Here is an 18,294-nt window from a genome sequence, read left to right as displayed (position 1 = left end):
AGGACGCCGACGCCAAGGCGAGCGCCGCCGCCAGGACGCCCCTGCCCGCGAGCGTAGCCGCCAGGACACCCCTGCACGCGAGCACCGCCGCCAGGACGCGCCCAGCCAAGGACGCCGGCACCTGGGAGCGCCGCCGCCAGGACGCGCCCAACCGAGGACACCGGCACCGAGGAACGCCGCTGCCAGGACGCGCCCAGCTGAGGACGCCGGCACCGGGGAGCGCCGCCGCCATGACGCGCCCAGCCGAGGACTCCGGCACCGGGTAGCGCCGCCCAGCCAGCCAGGTTTTTGATTATAGTTTCTAAAAAATGATTATGGTTTTTGAAGATTGAGAATTAATTTTGCTTCACAGGAATCAATTGCTTACTGCTAAGTGCTATTTTTCAGAAAAAAATATTGTTATGTGTTCAGACAATTGTTCATTAGACATTTGTTATTTTGGATGCTGGAAAATTCTGGCATCACAATTGAGGTTGGTGACAACCCGAAAAATCAAAACCATCACAATATCCTTTATTCCGGGGAATTAAAATATCTGATGAAAAATGAAGCGATATTAGCAAATTTGAAACCATCTAATCCAATCTTGTCTAATTCAGTAACCTTATGGTTGTTTTTAAGTAACCCTATTGGCAAATTTGATATATTGTTTTGAAACCAAATAAGTAAGCTTCTGAAACCAAATAAGTAAGATTGTTATCTTGAAGTGCATCCCATGTCTACAGGTCTGCGATGGGTGATCGGCGAGAAGCCCGCCCTGCATTTGGCGACATATCAAACACTATCGGTCGTAAAAGGTCCGATGAAACAGGTATGTTCACGACCAATGATACTGATTTAGTTCGCATTTTTTTTCTGAAACTCATGCAACAATATTTTTCCAGATGATGACAAAATAAAGAGGGAAGAGAGAAATAGAAAACAACGTGAATATCGCGCACGTAAAAGGGCGCAGGAAACCAGTGAACAAAGAGAAGAACGGAATAGAAAGCAACGTGAATATCGTGCAATGATAAAAGCTGCAGTGGCAAATACACCTGGTCAGGGTAATAATAAAAAACCAATTATGTATACTCTTCTTTGTTCGTGCATCCAACTGATTGACATCCACAATCCTGCGATGTAGAACCTATATCCGGTGCCACTGGTGTCAAAATGACCGAAGCAGTGCATTCGACCTGGGCACCATCTCTGTCACCATATCTCTTAGGTACGTTCTTGTCTTTGTCGATGCTGATTATAAATTGTAAATGTGTCTTTTATTGGTGCAAATCAAATAATATGTAGAAAAATTAATGTGTGTCACAGGAGAAAAGTCACCACAAGGAACTGGTGTTTCAGCCATTTGCCAACCATCAATACATCTTGGACAAGAAAATATTGATCTTACTGATTCTATGGACTGCCTGCATAGGAATGATCAGTACGTTAGAAAACAAAGACCACCATTGGTGCCTTTGCAGACTGAAAGTTCAAACGGCACCGTAATTAATCCAGGTTTGTAACCTGCTATAGGGAGCAAATTTTGATGGTACATGACAGATCTACTATTATATCTCTTGTGTACTTTGATGACCAGGTGCCACTTCAGACAAAATCAGACTGCTTAGAAGCCGGAGTTGGTACATAAATATGGATGCCACAAAGAAGGCAAAATTGCTGCAACAGAGACGAGACTATAAAAGAGCAAGAGCAGTTGATAGCAGCAACCGATCCTGCCCTACTCTTCCGGATGAACAAAATGATAGCCGCATGCTTCAGACACCTGTAAAACCGATGTGTACAGACGCCAATGACGTCGAGTTTGATGCTAACCTGCAGGCATTGATTCTGATGATGAAGGTTGGTTTTACAATTCTGATTACCAATGCAGTGATTCCTTTGTCGGCATTTAAGTATGTGCCTCATGCTAATTTTAAACTGCTATGCAACAGAGCATCTACGTGATAGAGATGATGGATTGGTGATAGAAGATGGTCCTAACGATTTTGAGACCATGCAGCTTCTTGGTGCAGGTAACTAACTATTGCAATCATATAATTATAAAAATATAATATATAATTTTCTGTAACATATATTGACAAATTTTTACAATATAAAAACAGAATGTGCATTCCAGTCATATCGTATAGATGGTGATTGCCCAGGCAATGCTGCCGCAGATGATCCGTATGATTTTGTTTACCAAAATTTGCCGAAAGGGCACCATGTTTTGAGGAAGGCTCCTGACTGCCAACATTGTGGGGCCATGAGATTTGAAGGTGAATCACCAGGATTCTGTTGTCGAATGGGCAAGATAAAAGTCCATATCCCTGATGTACCAGCTGAGTTGAAGAGGTTGTTCACAAGTCAGGTAGATACTGATGCAAAGTATTTTAGAAAACACATTCGGTACTTCAATTCACACTTCTCCTTCACAAGTCTCGGGGTTACACTGGACCGAAGATACTGCACTGCAGCGGGCACTGGCATATATACATTTCGTGTACATGGTGCCCTGTATCATCGTCTAGACCATTTAGTGCCAGGATCAAAAGGGCCACGCCACCTCCAACTCTACTTTTATGACAAGGAACATGATGAGACATTGTCCCATAGAGTAAAAAGGTCACCTGATCTTGATATAAACATTGTAAGGAATGTGCTCAGGATACTACAAGAAGGAAACCCTTATGTCCAAACATTTAACAGGGTTGGTGCCATTCCAAATCTTGATGACTATGTAATTGAGCTCAACACTAATGTGACACCCGACCAACGAAGGTATGACATCCTCTCTATTAATTCTGTATTGTTTTATGTTAATTGTGTTATTTCATTAATTGTTTCTTGCATATGTTTGTAAGGTATAATGCCCCTACTACCACACAAGTTGCTGCTATCTGGACCGATGGAAATGACCCTCAAAGATGCTTTGATAGGAGTGTCCTTGTATACCCCAGGGGAGAGAAGACGCGCTATATCAAACCATATCATGGTTGTTATGATGTGTTAGCATATCCTTTATTAAGACCTAAAGGCGAAACTGGATGGAATAAGTTCATGCCGTACAATGACAGTCCCAAACAATCGACGTCTCCTACTGATTGTGAAGATTCAGTACAGCCACCACTAGGTATGGCAATAATTCATCATTTTTTCCCTACTGTTCGCAAAAAAATGATGTGTTTCCATATGCACGCAGATGATGGTGAGATAGATGATGACATACAGCAACGTGATGACATAAATCGAGCTGCTGAAAATAGTAATAAATCATCAAGGTTTGTGACAGTTAGAGAATACTATTGCTTTATGATGCAAGTTAGAAAGGGTCTTTTTAACATCGTGTTATTTGGAGGGAGGCTTTTTCAACAATGGGCAGTCGACATGTATATCAAGATTCAGTCTATGAGGCTTGACTGGTATTCTAACCCTGCAAACCAGAAACTCATACGGGCTGAACTGTACCAAGTGAGTAAAATAAAATCTGTTAATATTTCATTAACCATTGATAATAGCTATTTCGCTGATTATGCAAACACAACTTGTGTGTGGCATAGGGCTTGGTAGATGTAATTTCTTCTGGAGATACTAGAGCTTCAGAGGTTGGAAGGAGGGTTGTGCTCCCCCGTTCTTTTCTGGGTGGTGATCGTGATATGCAACAAAGATTTCTTAATGCAATGGCCATTGTCCAGCGTTTTGGAAAGCCAGATTACTTCATCACAATGACTTGCAACCCTTATTGGGAGGAGGTAACAAGCAATCTGGAACCGGGGCAGACACCACAGGACAGACCAGATTTGGTGTCAAGAATGTACCGGGGCAAATTACGGCATCTCAAAGATTTATTGATAAAGCAGAAATATTTTGGTGAAGTTGCCGCAAATGTGCATGTGACTGAGTTTCAGAAAAGGGGCTTGCCACATGAGCACATCCTGCTGATTATGAAAAAGGGATGCAAATTAACAAGCCCGGATGATTATGACAAGTACATCTCAGCAGAAATTCCCAATAAGGACAAGTACCCTATGTTGCATAACCTGGTCATCAAGCATATGCTGCATGGACCATGTGGTGCCTTAAATATGAAGTGCCCGTGTATGATCGATAAAGCGTGTCGCTTCCGCTATCCTCGACAATTCAACCCAGAAACGCAGCAAGGCAAGGATTCTTATCCATTGTACAGGAGAAGAGATGATGGTCAGCGTGTCAAAATAAGAGGGGCTGAGTTGGACAACAGATGGGTTGTCCCATACAATCCTGGCCTGCTTATGAGATATAACTGTCACATCAACGTCGAAGCATGTTCAAGCATCAAAGCCTGCAAGTAATTATTTAAATATGTATACAAAGGCCATGATTGTGCATCATTCTCGGTTGTTGATGCTGGGGTAATAAATGAGATACGTCAGTATAGGGATGCTAGGTATGTCACACCACCGGAAGCTGTACACAGAATTTTTGGATTCCCTCTTTTTGGGGTAAACCCATCTGTTTTGCAGCTTCAGTGTCATCTGCCTAATATGCAGTCCGTTATCATTGATGAGACGAAGAGTTTAGAAGAAGTAGTGAACAATCCTAAATCTTCGATGACTACACTGACAGAATTTTTCACGGTTTGCCGGGAGGACAGTTTTGCTAGATCTTTATTGTACAGAGATATGCCAGAGCACTACCGGTGGATCAGTGGGAGGAAGATATGGCAAAGAAGAAAGCAAAAAGGACAGATTGGGCGGATAGTGTATGCAAACCCTTCTGAAGGCGAGAGGTATTATTTGAGGGTGCTTCTAAATCATGTTAGAGGTCCAACTTCATTCGAGGATTTGAAAACTGTAGCAGGGATCTTATGTTCTACTTTTAGAGAGTCATGTGAGAAAAGGGGACTCATAGAGACAGATAATACAATTGATGACTGCTTGGTTGAGCAAGCCACTTTTCAGATGCCGTATGCACTCAGAAGGTTATTTGCTACGGTTTTGGTTCATTGTGAAGCCACCAGGATTCGTGCACTATGGGAGAAGCATAAAGAATCAATGGCTGAAGATTACAGTAGAAACCAGTGTAACTCAGAATTAGTAGAACAAATGGTGCTTAGAGATATTAGAGATTTGCTGCAATCCATGGGAAAAGATATAAAAAGTTTGATCTTCTAGAGCTGAATGATGCAGGTAACAGTTTGTCACATCACTAGGTACTGATCGTAAAAATATAAAAGTATACTGATATCTGTTTTTTTCTTTGAAACAGCTGATTATTCCAATGACAAAATGAGGTTGGTCAGAGAAGAACTTTCGGTGGGGGTCGATCCAGAACATTTACAAATCAAAGGTAGTCTTAATAGGGAACAACTTGTTGGATTTCATAAGATTATGAATCATGTACTGAACAAAAAAAGCCAGGTGTTCTTCGTTGATGGTCCAGGAGGAACAGGAAAGACGTTTCTGTACAAGGCACTTCTTGCTGCAGTGCGCTCTAAGGGACTGATAGCCATTGCAACTGCAACCTCCGGCATTGCAGCGTCAATATTGCCTGGAGGGCGCACGACGCACTCAAGATTCAAAATTCCTATAAAAATTTCCAGCAATAGCACCTGCACCTTCAGTATACAAGATGAGACTGCAGAGTTACTCCGTAGGGCATCTCTGCTAATTTAGGATGAGGTTGCTATGACAAATCGTCTAGCTGTTGAGTGTCTCGATAGGTCAGTGCAAGATGTTATGAAATGTAAGTTGCCATTTGGGGGAAAAGTCATGGTATTTGGTGGAGATTTTAGACAGGTTCTTCCAGTGGTGCCACGTGGGACAAGAGGTCAGGTGACAGATGCTACACTGCAGAGATCTTATTTGTGGGATAGTGTCCGAAAGATACGACTGACACGTAACATGAGGGCTCAATCATTCCCATGGTTCTCAGATTACCTCCTTCGGATTGGTAATGGAAATGAGGAGACTATTGCCAATGATTATGTTCAAATGCCAGAAGATACTGTGATTGGTTATACAGATGATGAAGATGACTGTCTAAACAAGCTAATCCAGCATGTGTTCCCATCACTTGAGGACAATGCAAAATCAACAGCTTATATGAGCTCACGTGCCATCCTTTCTACCAAAAATGAACATGTGGACGGCTGAATGAGAAGATGATTGACAGGTTTCTAGGTGAGGAAAGAGTTTACCATAGCTAACTACCCAATTTACTTCATAAACTCCATAACTCCAAATGGTCTGCCACCGCACGTCCTCAAAGTAAAAGTCAACTGCCCTGTGATCCTTCTCCGCAATCTTGATCCAAACAATGGATTATGCAATGGCACACGGTTGATGGTTAGAGCCTTCCAGGACAACGCAATTGATGCTGAAATTGTTGCTGGGCACCATGCAGGTAGAAGGGTGTTCCTACCTAGGATTCCAATGTCTCCGTCCGATGATATTTCACTGCCTTTCAAGATGAAAAGGAAACAGTTCCCTATACGGCTAAGTTTTGCAATGACCATAAACAAAGCACAGGGGCAGACCATACCAAATGTTGGCATCTACCTTCCAGAACCTGTTTTCTCACATGGACAACTGTATGTCGCCTTATCAAGGGGAGTTTCAAGGCAAACAATCAGAATTGTATCAAAACCAAACAAGGAACTGGATTCTACAGGGAAGATCACCAAAAATATAGTATGGAAAGATGTACTGAACTGATGATGTGTGGTAAGTGATATTTTTCAAACATACTTTTGTTAATTTGGATACAACCATTGCTCTTTTGTTAATTTCTATGGTTATGAACTAGCTGCTGTATTTCCTGTACTCCTTTCAGTGCTCTATTTGCCATCTAATGTGCACAGGTTTTGTCATTTGCATCCTAGAAACTCCATATTGAACTGCATTGACCATGTTGTAGCCACCTGCACCACCTACAGCAGCAGTGCCACTAAAAGGGGCGATTCCATGAATCATGCTCCTGTTGGAGCTCTCTGTCTGAGTTGTCTGACTTCCGGTGATAGGTGTATGCTGACATGTTCTCAAATGGTATTACTGGACCGACCACTCTTCCTGGTCTGGCTGAAAATTTTTCAGAAAATAACGTTATAATATATTTGTGGTGTCTGAGAACAAAAAATTTCATAAGGAGAAATTCCCACCTGTGGGAATCTTCTGGGGAACTAGGGAGGTTCCATTTGTAGGGATTGAATTAGAATGTGCTTGTCCTGCAAATAGAAGGGAGTAAAAGTCAGTAGCCAATTTTGTCATTTGCATTTCCTGAGCATCTTATGACCCTACTACTAATGTAGCTCGTGTTTTTATTTCAGGTGCCTTATATCAACTCTGATGGAGCTTTCTTTGAGTGGGTTAATGACGGTAGGGCGTGGAAGGCTGTAGGAGGCAGGGAGGATTTCTTATATAGTATACTTTCCATGCTGAACTGCTTTAATGCATTGAAGGTCTGAAAATTGCGGCTGAGCCATGTCTGTAATATTTTAGCTCATAACCTTTGTGCTTGGAGGATTGTGTCCTCTCTGCAGTTCTCCAATTTTATGTGCATCCATGAATGAAGTTGTGGCAACATATTGGCACTTTACAGATTGCCAACATATTATTTTTTTAATATGTTTGTTTCTTTATTGAGATTGAGATGGAATTTGGTTGTTAAAATTATGATGAGTGACGTATTTCTATATTCTTAAAATTATGATTAAGATGGAATTTTTTAGAATTTGGTTCTATCACTCGGTTCAGAAAAAATATAATATTTCTATATTCTTAATTAATCTTGCGTGTGTATTGAAGCTACGATGAGATGTAAGCTCAGTTTTTATTTTTTTACTTCCTCTGGGTATATGAGCAACGAGGTATTTTTTAATCTTGCGTGTTTATTTACTTCCTCTAGGTCCATATTTGCTAGCTAAATTATTGCTTGCCGTGCTCCAACAGGAGCATGATTAAAGGGAATCGTCCCTCTAGGTCCATGATTGCTAGCTAAATTCTGTGTGTATATATAGCAACTGTGTGTGTGTATAGTATCTGGTATAGCATATACGATATATAATATATGTGTCCTGGCCGTAGAGCAAGGTATCGTACATGCCCTGGAACTAGCAACGTTTCAGTACCATGCATTGCAACGTTTCAGTACTGTGCCAAGCAACTTAACTTCAAACGCACCACCTCCAAAATAAATGAACTCCTCAGCTCCCGCGCCCATCAATGCGTTTGAACTAAGAGCCCAGCAGCCAGCGCCATCAAGTCTTTGGGGAAGCCAGCGCCATCAAGAGTGCTTCACCTTCCTTTGCTCATCTCTTCATCTCCTTCTCCTTATATAATTGATGCAGACGTTGCTTGTATCTCCTTGCTCATGCATGCTGACTGGCCTGCACATGGAGAGGAGAAGCTCTCCGTCGCCGAGGTGGTAGGGCAGTGAGAGACCACGCCCGCCGCCAGCGCGAGGTTCTCCGGCGAGCTGGGCCCCGAGAAGGTGATAACTGCCGAGCTGGACAGCGAGGTTCTGCTATTGTTGTTTCCGTGCATTGCGAACAGGGCAAATTACCATGGAGAGTGGCGGCTGCTCTGAAGATCCTGTGCTCCAAGTTGTGGCGTCCAAAGCTGAAGTCACACAAGAAAATGGTAAGTATTGTTACAAATATTACAAACCGTTGTTAGTGTCAAGCCAAAACTCACGTTTCAGTAAAATTCCTATAGAAGAAGTTGCCATGGACAGAGAAGAACAGGAAGTGACAGTCAGTGTTGGTAGCGCTGGAGAAGAAAATGAGCTAGAGGGAGTTTTACAGGAAGTGGAGGTCGGTGTTGGCACCGCTGCGACCACATCTGATGCCACACAACAAAAGGGTAGGTTATGCATTCTATCTTATACAACTTGTGTTAGTGTACAGAAAAGAACTAATCTTTTTGGCCGTTCCTTACAGATCAAGGTGCAATGGATATAGAAGAAAATGTTGGAGAAGAAAATGAGCTGGAGGGAGTTGTGGCGGGCAGCGAGTTTATTTCCGGTTCAGTCCATGTGCTAGCAGAAAAAAATGCCACTCGACAAAAGGGTAAGTAGTATTACAAACTCTGTTTGGTGTCAAAAGGAAAACTCATATTGAGGTAAAATTAATACATATCAAGTTGCCACAATTATAGAAGAAGAGGAAGTGATGGTCGTTGGCAGTGTTAGAGGAGAATGCGAGTTGTCATCCCAGTCACCGCATAAGAAACCGAAGAAATCCCATGTAACTCAAGTGGATCCCGAGGGAGCTGCGGTGGGCCCTAGATCAATTGAAGTGGCAGCCCAAGCTGATGACACACAACAACATGGTGTTAGCGATGTTGAAGAAGGAGACAATGGGTTACTGACAATGCTCCTTAGAATATCACAACACTATAAACCAAAGATGTCAACCACAACTAAAGTTAAGCACGAAGGTATGCAATTAGTGCTTCTTCTCTTACTTTATTGCCTCTCTTTATTTTCCTGGTTATTTATATGAATAAACTATTTTTTTGTTGTAGATTACATGTGCACGATAGAAGATTTTGAATTGATTGAATACCTGAAATCACAACCCAAAGAAAGAGTTCTTGTGAACATAGACAGTGCATGGCTAAATAGAAAAGATATGGAATGCATGTTTCGTGATAACTTGAAATTTGATGGTGAAGTAAGTACATTTTTATATATTTCAAATTATTATTACTAAAACTGGACTATATGATCTACTTATTTTTCTTATTTTCTTATATAGGTCTTAAGTGCATATATTCACTGTATAAGGGCTGAAGAGCATCTACTTAATAGAGAAGGCGGAAAGGTTTTCTTAGAGAATACTTGGATTTGCAGCCTACTTAAGCGTGACGGTAACCCTACAGTGGCATTAAGTTATAAGACAGACACAATTATGCAAAGGGTGCATAATTATCTACAAGCTGACATGGTGAAACTTAATTTTACTATTTATTAGATATTGGACTGCTCCTTTATAGTGAAGAGAATGATAGTACTTAAAAAATCTATGTTTGGTGCAGGTTTTTCTTCCAATTAATATAAAAGATTACCATTGGTACCTAGCAGTTGTTCGTCCTGAACTAGAACAGGTGCAAGTACTCGATTCATTGGGACTACCACTAGATTCTGAACCACCAAATCGTATAGACCTCAAGACTACAGTGAGTAATCATGCCTTTCTGATATGTTCAAATAATATTATGCTATCTATTCTTAATTAAATCCTAAAATGATACAAAATTACTACAACAGTTAAGAGGACTAGAAAGGCAGCTGAAGTTTGTATTGGAACATAACAAAGACCTTGAGCGACGCAAGTGGAAGAACCTAAATGTTTCAACATGGCGTATTGTTGAAAAAATCAAAAATCGAATGCAAACTGATGGGTAAATGTCATATGACTTTGTATTTTATATTATATTATGTTTGATTTTACATACTTAGCAACTCAGAGAAATTTCTTAATTTCTAATGTGTAGAACATCGTGCGGTTTGTGGATGGTAAACTTCATGGAATATTGGACGGGATCTTCTCTCTCTGATGAAGTAACTCAGGTGATTAATATATGATTGCATATAGAGTGTAGTCACTTATTTATATCATCCAAATTATGTGGTCGAGATTTTTTATTATTTGAATTCAGACTTATTACTTATATCTAGCTACTTTCGCAGGATGATATAAATAATTTCAGGTTTAAGCTACCTGCTATCTTGTGGGATTCGAGGTTAAACATAAAGAATATGGGCCAAGAACTTGAATGGCCAGATAGTGATGAAGATAGTCCAAGTGATGTTGAAATTATTGAAACTATGACTGATGTCCCTAAACCGTCTATGGAAATATTCACGGACACAAGGGAATTGATTTTTTGGGTGTGTAGCTACATTTGGAAGATCGATAGTCAAGAGTGCTTAGAGTAAGTAGTTTTCTTTTATTAATATTATACTAATAATACTATTAATATACTATATAAAGAGATGTGATCAACTAATTCTTGATCTTCCTCCTTGTCTTTTCAGTAAAGAATGGGTCCGAAGAACAATTCCATACCCAATCTCTTTAGGTCTTAGAACAATTAGAGATATTTTAGATGAAAAAATACCCATGGATCCTAATTGTTTTAACATGGCTGTTCGGACGGTTGCATGTGATGATGCCTAGTTCTTGATAGATGATATAAAATACCGCTTCATGGACCTTAAGTTTTGTGTAAGTTAAAATAGTTCTTCCTTTGTTATGTGCGGTGTATATAAAAACGGTAAAAATTAATTAAACATAATTAATATTTTTTCCAACAATGAACAGGACATATCGCAGATTGGACGAGATCAAAGATGTCGTGACAAGATAAACTACGAAGAACTATCAAAATTGCTTGGACCGTGGCCTGACATGTGCCACGATATTAAAGAATGCAGCACTGTAAGATATATGTTATATAAATTCTTTTTAAAAAATATATGTTCCACTTATAGCGGTGTTTGTTTACAGGTTCTATTGCCATATCATCACGATAGACTCTACATTTTATTCATAATAGACATGACAAAGAAATTAGTCTACATTATGGATCCCCTTAGCCCTAATCTAAAAGAGAAGATGATAGGTGATGATCGATGCAGTCCATATCGTGATATATTATCTGATGTTGCGAATCACTTCAACCTCGCCATGAAATTGGCGAATCCTGCATGGAAGGATAATATTTTTGACTGGCATCGTGAATTCCCTACATGGGTTCCAAGAACACACAACTGGTAATAACTTACAATATGTATCATCTTTATTAACAAGTAGTCTTTTTGTTTAAGTTACAATAAACAAACACTTGCTTTTATCCAGGAAAAAATCAGGCTTTCTTGCGTATAATTACCTAAAGAAGTGGAACGGGGGGAGATTGATGTTCAACACTGTGAGCATATATATTCTCTGTGTATATTTGAATAATACATAGCAAATTAATAAGTTAATTTACTATCTATTATTGACAGGTAGAAGATACACTAAGGATGGAATTTTTAGTGGATATTTTGAGGAGTCGTGAAAATGAATGCGACAACTTCCCTGGAGAACTCAAGGGTCTACTGAAGCAATTCAGAGCTTATCTCTACTACTAATAGTTTGTAGTACGCAATACATGATATTGTAACGCCTTTATGCATGGATGGATGTACCTCATACTATATTTATATTTATGGTTATTTTGAAGAGCATTTTCTTACTGCAATTTTTTAATAATAATTAATTACGAAAGTATCTTCTTTTCTTAGTAGAGATAAAAAGATGGATGGTTCACATTTGTTGTTTTAAGTATATCCTTTAAATAAAACCGTAGCAACGCACGGGCACTATACTAGTGAAGGGTTAGTAGAAGCTTGTGTGACACCAAAAGTGGCAAACGGTTTTACCACAAGCGGACGGTGGTCAATGCAGCACTTCACCAGGTGTATTCCAGGTATCGTATTTTCCACGGGGAACGAGAAGTCGATTAACTAGACCAACTGAATCATTGAATGATGATCAAAGGGTTTAGGATTGGGTGGAGAGGTATTTCTAGTATTTGGCTTTTGGCTAAGCTATCGTAAGTATACCGAGAGTTAACTCCCTTCCTACTGTGGCCGATAGGTGAAAAGGGTGTGGCGAAACACTTCCCTAGGCAGCTACCATGCAGGCCAACTATTATTTGCAACTTGCCTAACAACACACGGAAGAGAAATCCTAATGTCCAGCAGAGGCCTGTCACGCTTTGCTCCTAGCGTTCTTCAGGTGCGATAAGAAGTCCACAAGGGTAGACTTAGTCTAGACACCACATCTACACTAATTCTACTACTCTAGACCCAACTAAGGTTTCAAGCACTTCACACAAGGCAAAGCAATGTGCCAGTAGGCCGGTTGTATACTTAAAATAAACTAAGACAGAAAGTAAATACTGGAAGTACTTAGATGAAAGGCAACTAGAAGGAAGACTTATTAGAAGACAGCATCTACTGAGGCGCTCCTGGAAGAAGACTCCCGACAAGCCGGGACTCCTCCTCGGGGAACTCCTCACTCTCTTCCCTCTATTCTCACACTTAGCTAAGAGTAGCTCTTCCTAAGATACATCATGCTTAACTAGGCTCTCTAAGGAGGTATTTATAGGGGAGAGATGGAGTAGGGGCTACTCCAGCGCCATGTCAGCGATCCGCGTGCTCCCTCTTCTCCACTGTTAGATCAAACCGACCTTCCCACTGCCATAGATCAAGGGTGGAGGTATTTCCACACATGTTTGGCATGTGGAAGGTCGGTGAAGGCAAACCAACCTTGAGGGCCTACATGTCAGGGTCGGCCGACCAACCTATTGCTTCCATGTGGGCCCCACCAAGCTTCTAGAAGGTGCTAAGGTTGGTGGGAGTGTGGGCTAGGTGGGACCCCACCAAAGGCGGGTCGGCCGACTTACCCTTGGGGGGTTGGCCCACCACCTTGCTCCACATGTTGTCCCCAGTTGTCATCTTCAATCTTTTGTTAATCTGTGGTGGTTTTGGTTCTTGATCATCTTTGCTTCATTTGAGCTTGATCATGCTTGATTAGTGGTTGTTTGCACCTGCATCCAAATAATGACATGTATATGTGGAACCAAGTGAATTGTTCCTATGTCACTACTTAGTTGCTTTGTGTTATCCACAAAACTTAACCATTGTTGACGGTTTTAGTGGTCAAAAATCATAGTGAAAATACCGTCAACAAGATCCCCCACACTTGAGTCTTTACTCGTCCTCGAGTAAAGGTTAGGGACAAGTTAAAGATCATAGTGCATATAGTTGCATTCAGGACATAGCTCATGCAAATGGGATATGTGGTAAGTGTCTAGCAGATTTCCTTGAGAAGTTTATAAGAGGAACAATCCTAAGACAAAATCAGCTCCCAAACTTCTATTCTTGGTACTTAGAGTTTTCATGATAGTTCAAAAGAAAGCACATAGTTTATTCTGACTCCTTATTTATCAATCTCTCAAATCGCTCAGTTTGTAAAGTAACCTTACCAAGGCATAACTGTCAGCCCTTCTTGCTACATCCTACATCTATTAGGCTTATGTGGAGTTTGGTAGGGGAAAACAAGGTAGCATATCATGCATTGCATTTATTGTAAAGTCAAAGCAAGGATCCAAGGAGAGGAGTGTCATAGTCTGAGATCAAGATGTGCAAGTGTGTGTGATATAAAAATGATGACTAGATAGCTCCTTTGACTATGCTCTCTCTATTTCTTTGTTTCTATGAGACAAGGCTAGGATTTTTTTTTTTGAGAGGCTAAGGACTTGATATTGTCCCTTCTGATAAGATAACATTTTTTATAGCCTCTGCTTTTGTGTCTCATCTATAATTAACTCTTAGAGAGAGATTCTACACTATTGAGCATATGGAGCATCTATATTTTGTGGGATGGAATGGGGTGTTGCGTGCTCCCAGTGTAGGAGTGGCAAAAAATGTGGTGTGTGCGATCTTGATCTTAGGATTATGACAAAACTCTCACTATGACCTACATGATTTGACCAAACTCAATACATATGCAAGTTGCACACAAGGGTTGTTTTAGACATACGTATTTTGGCTCTGGTAGGAATTTCATTGCTAATGAGGAGTGAATAAAACTATGGTTTTATGATATTTTCAAAATAAAATTCCAAGTACCTTGAACAGAATTGGTGTGATTCATGAGCTTAGAACTATGTCACTTTCATCAACAACTTAGTCAAAATGCATCCCTATATAAGTTTTGTACCCATGAGCATAAACATATGCAAGAATGAACTATGTGTCACAATTGGATCCTTAAATGTCAAGACTCAAGTTAGGCATGTGGATTAGTTCCTGTTATTTAAATTTCATTTTAAACATTTAGAATAGAGGAGGAGAAAAGTAAAGACGACAGGGAGTAAAGGGTGCAAACCAGACAGGAAGATGAAGGTCATCGTTCTAATGCTGGCTGGTGGGCCCAGGGCTACTAGGTAGGGTTGGCTGACCCCACTCTGGTGTTCCCAGGGTGGTCCTGTGTCTCCCCTCGATGCGTGGAGTGTTGCAGCGACGTTTATTTTCCGTGTGGTGCAAATATTGCGGTCGACCGACCTAACTTTTGGGTCAATATTTGGCATGTTGACTCAACTCTGTGTTCCTGTTCCAGTGACGTGCTTTGCTACGTCCACTGGTAAATTTTGGGGATCGGCTGATCCCCCACACTTGGGGTTTTCAGCATTCTGAACTTCAGCAAAAACAAGAAAACATCACATGCTCATGTTCTGCTGGTGGCAACACACCAGCAGAACTTAAAGCTTCCTTTTATTCAAACTGACTTTTTATTCATAATTGGAATCAAAACATTGTAAGGCACTTTTACATTTGAGTGAATGAAAAATTAAAGGAATTAAAATAAAATAAACTAAGTGCCTTCCTATCCTAAGAAAGAACTAAGGAGACGGTGGCGCGAGAAGTGCCTTCATAATTGCTGATGCGCAGATCGCGGAAGTTGTCTATGAGATCAAGGATGGCCATCCTAAGTTCCACGATCATCTCTTCTAGCTTTCTATTTTTTCCTCTAATCTTAGCGGTGACTTTCATCAGCCGCTCTATGTCTGTCGTCGCGTTGTGGTCGTCCTCGTACTAGCCGGGAGGGCCTCGGATCGGCGATGGCTCCATCCGCCTCTAGATGGATGGAGGTGTAGTTGAGGAGCCGAGGGACTCCCGTAGCTCCTTCCTCTCCTCCACCATGAGTGGAGGGATGACAGCCTTCCCCATCCCCAGACCACCATTGACAATTTGGTGGTTCTTCCAAAATAGCAATGTGGCCGGGGTGTAGGTAGGTGTGCTGCTGGGTTCCTCCATCGTATTGGAGGAGATGGTGATGGGGCGGTTGTCGTCACCCATTGCCGCCTTCATAGCCAGCGGGCCCTTGGCAGCCCGAACTGGCGTTATGGAACGACCAGGGGACTTCCTGAGCTCCCTTCGCGGTGTGAGTGAATGGGAGGCCGACGTCGAGCGCTAGGACCTCTAGGAGGTGGTCGGCCGACCCCACCATAGAGCCTCGGTGCCCAGCAGATGGTGGTGCCATGGCCAGAGGCACTGCTTCGACGATGTTCACAGCCATAGCTACTTCCAACTCATTTCCCAAGGATCTATTAGGCATGGGAGAGTGAGGACAAGGAGGAACAACAGTGAGCTTCCTAGAGGGGGCCATTGCAAGGTTGTGGTGGTGATGGTGAGGAAGAGCAGCAGTTCAGTTTGGCTCTTGGTTCGAGGTGGAAGGAAATGGAAGGGAGAAGAAGAATAGGGGGAGCTACTTGTAGGCTTAGGAGGACGCTCCGGGCCATACGAATTCGAAATCAGCCTGGAGTATCGGAGGGATAACTCAGGAGGGATGAGAGGGATTCAGAACTGTTTGAATCCCACCAAAGTAGGATCGGTCGACCACCCAATTTCAAAAATTTGAAATTTGGATTTCCTGGCGGCCTTCCACACACTGTTCTAAACGTGACAAGGTGCCCGGTTGCACGATGTACGGGTCGATCGACCCCCTCCTTGGGGCCTGGCTCGACCGGGGTTTGTGCCCCAGCCTCCCTTCATCATGACAAGCGCGGTGTCCTATGGACTGACACCTACCTCGGTCAGCTGACCCCGATAGTGGGAGTCTGGCTTGACCAGGTGTGTCTCTCGGGCCACCCAAGAGTTTTATGTTGTTGGGTGGCCTGACCCCTAAATGTGCTAAGTCTACATTCTATCTAGTGATCAAGCAAACAAGAAAGAATGGAAATGATGTATAGATTTTAGTTGATGGGGTTTAGAACAAAGTCTATCATGTCTACTTCTGTTTCTAAAGGTTCATGTTCATAAAAGAGCTTGAGGCGATGACCATTTACCTTAAAGACGTTGCCATCGTTTTCCAGAAGCGTTACGGCTCCATGTGTTGCGGCGTCGATCACCAGGTACGGGCCTTCCCACTTGCTTCTTAGCTTCCCATGGCCAAAAAGTTTGACCCTAGAGTTTAACAAAAGAACCTTGTTCCCAGGATGGAACTCTTTTTGCTTGATTCGCTTATCATGCCATCTTTTGGTTCTTCCCTTATAGATTCTGGCATTGTTATAAGCTTTCTCTCTCCATTCTTCCAGTTCTAAGATTTGAAGCTTTCGATTGAGGCCGGCTGAGGGCAGGTCCATATTACATATTTTTATGGCCCAATGTGCCCTATGCTCGAGCTCAACTGGTAAGTGGCATGTATTTGCGTATACAAGCTGGTATGGTGACACACCGATGGGAGTCTTGTATGCGGTCTGATATGCCCAAAGTGCATCATGGAGTTTGTTCACCCATCCTATCCCCATTTCCTGGACAGTTTTTTTGCAGAATGTTCTTGATTTGCTTATTTGAGGTTTCTACTTGTCCACTTGTTTGGGGATGATAAGGTGTACCCACATTGTGCCTTATTCCCACTTCAGTTAGGAATTCACAAAATCTCCTATCAATGAAGTGGCTGCCCCCATCACTAATAACCAACCTTGGGGTGCCAAATCTTGTGAAGATGGTCTCTTGGAACATCTTTTTGGCATGTTTTGTGTAACACACCTAGTGTTATCTTGCATGTTAACCATGAGCATTGCATCAACATAAGCATCATCATGCTCATTCATAAGCATCCATCATGATCACATGTCATCCCATGTATACCATGTGTGAGTAAATTGCTTGTGTGACTTGAATTGAGTGACTATAAGGGGTAACCAATGCAAACAATTGTACATTGTCTTCCAAATTACTTTAATCATGTTTAGAACATCATTTTGAACCAAGTTCATGTTGAAGGTTTTGTCCAAAAACACCCCTAAGTCATGGTTAACCCTAGAATGACCTTTTTGACCCCCTAGACCTCTTTTCAAAGATGTTTTATGACACTGGTGTTAGAAACCTTTCATGTCTTTGACACCTGAAACAAAGTTGTAGAGAATTTCATAAGCTACAAAAGTTATGTTGATGACTTTTTATGAAAAAGCTTGGAACACTTCCAAAATTCACTCACAAGCCAAAAATCAAGGCTGATTTCACACTTAGCCAAATTTGGCTAAGTCTGGAATCACACAGTTTCGATATAGGGTGATTGGGAACCTTGTAGTTTGAAATCCAGACTATTTTAGACTGACCTCGTGTAATCAAAGTTGTAGAACTCGTGTAGCTCTATCTAGAGGATCAAATCCCAGCCAAAACCATCGATTGAGCTGAGAGTAAAACGTTGTTGAAGATCGGGTTTCAGTCACTGTTGGCGACGACTGAATCGCGCGATTCAGTTTCGTCAGA

General features: G+C 41.6%; 2 protein-coding genes and 1 long non-coding RNA gene across 3 annotated transcripts; all 3 read left to right on the top strand.

The window, feature by feature from the left end:
• LOC8074913 lies at positions 1,952 to 2,974 on the top strand. Its single transcript, XR_002451606.1, has 4 exons — positions 1,952 to 2,015; positions 2,106 to 2,353; positions 2,692 to 2,763; positions 2,847 to 2,974. It is a non-coding gene; the product is annotated as an uncharacterized LOC8074913 (long non-coding RNA).
• On the top strand, positions 3,283 to 4,901 carry LOC110429529. The gene is made up of 2 exons (XM_021457401.1): positions 3,283 to 3,453; positions 3,543 to 4,901. Exons 1-2 carry the CDS (start codon positions 3,295 to 3,297, stop codon positions 4,311 to 4,313), a joined length of 930 nt encoding a protein of 309 aa, XP_021313076.1. The 5' UTR covers positions 3,283 to 3,294; the 3' UTR covers positions 4,314 to 4,901.
• On the top strand, positions 11,009 to 12,099 carry LOC8069551. Its single transcript, XM_021456173.1, has 5 exons — positions 11,009 to 11,191; positions 11,288 to 11,404; positions 11,474 to 11,739; positions 11,825 to 11,894; positions 11,974 to 12,099. Exons 1-5 carry the CDS (start codon positions 11,174 to 11,176, stop codon positions 12,097 to 12,099), a joined length of 597 nt encoding a protein of 198 aa, XP_021311848.1. The 5' UTR covers positions 11,009 to 11,173.

Source organism: Sorghum bicolor, chromosome 3, assembly GCF_000003195.3.
Source record: "Sorghum bicolor cultivar BTx623 chromosome 3, Sorghum_bicolor_NCBIv3, whole genome shotgun sequence".
Taxonomy (NCBI): domain Eukaryota; kingdom Viridiplantae; phylum Streptophyta; class Magnoliopsida; order Poales; family Poaceae; genus Sorghum; species Sorghum bicolor.
This window is presented reverse-complemented; position numbering and strand designations above follow the sequence as displayed.

Excerpts from the sequence above, each read along its gene's own strand:
- LOC110429529 (XM_021457401.1), top strand. The coding sequence starts at position 3,295 with ATGATGCAAGTTAGAAAGGGTCTTTTTAACATCGTGTTATTTGGAGGG. Across the intron at positions 3,454-3,542 it reads TACGGGCTGAACTGTACCAA|GGCTTGGTAGATGTAATTTC; the intron begins GTGAGTAAAATA and ends TGTGTGGCATAG.
- LOC8069551 (XM_021456173.1), top strand. Across the intron at positions 11,405-11,473 it reads ATATTAAAGAATGCAGCACT|GTTCTATTGCCATATCATCA; the intron begins GTAAGATATATG and ends GTTTGTTTACAG. Across the intron at positions 11,895-11,973 it reads GGAGATTGATGTTCAACACT|GTAGAAGATACACTAAGGAT; the intron begins GTGAGCATATAT and ends TATTATTGACAG.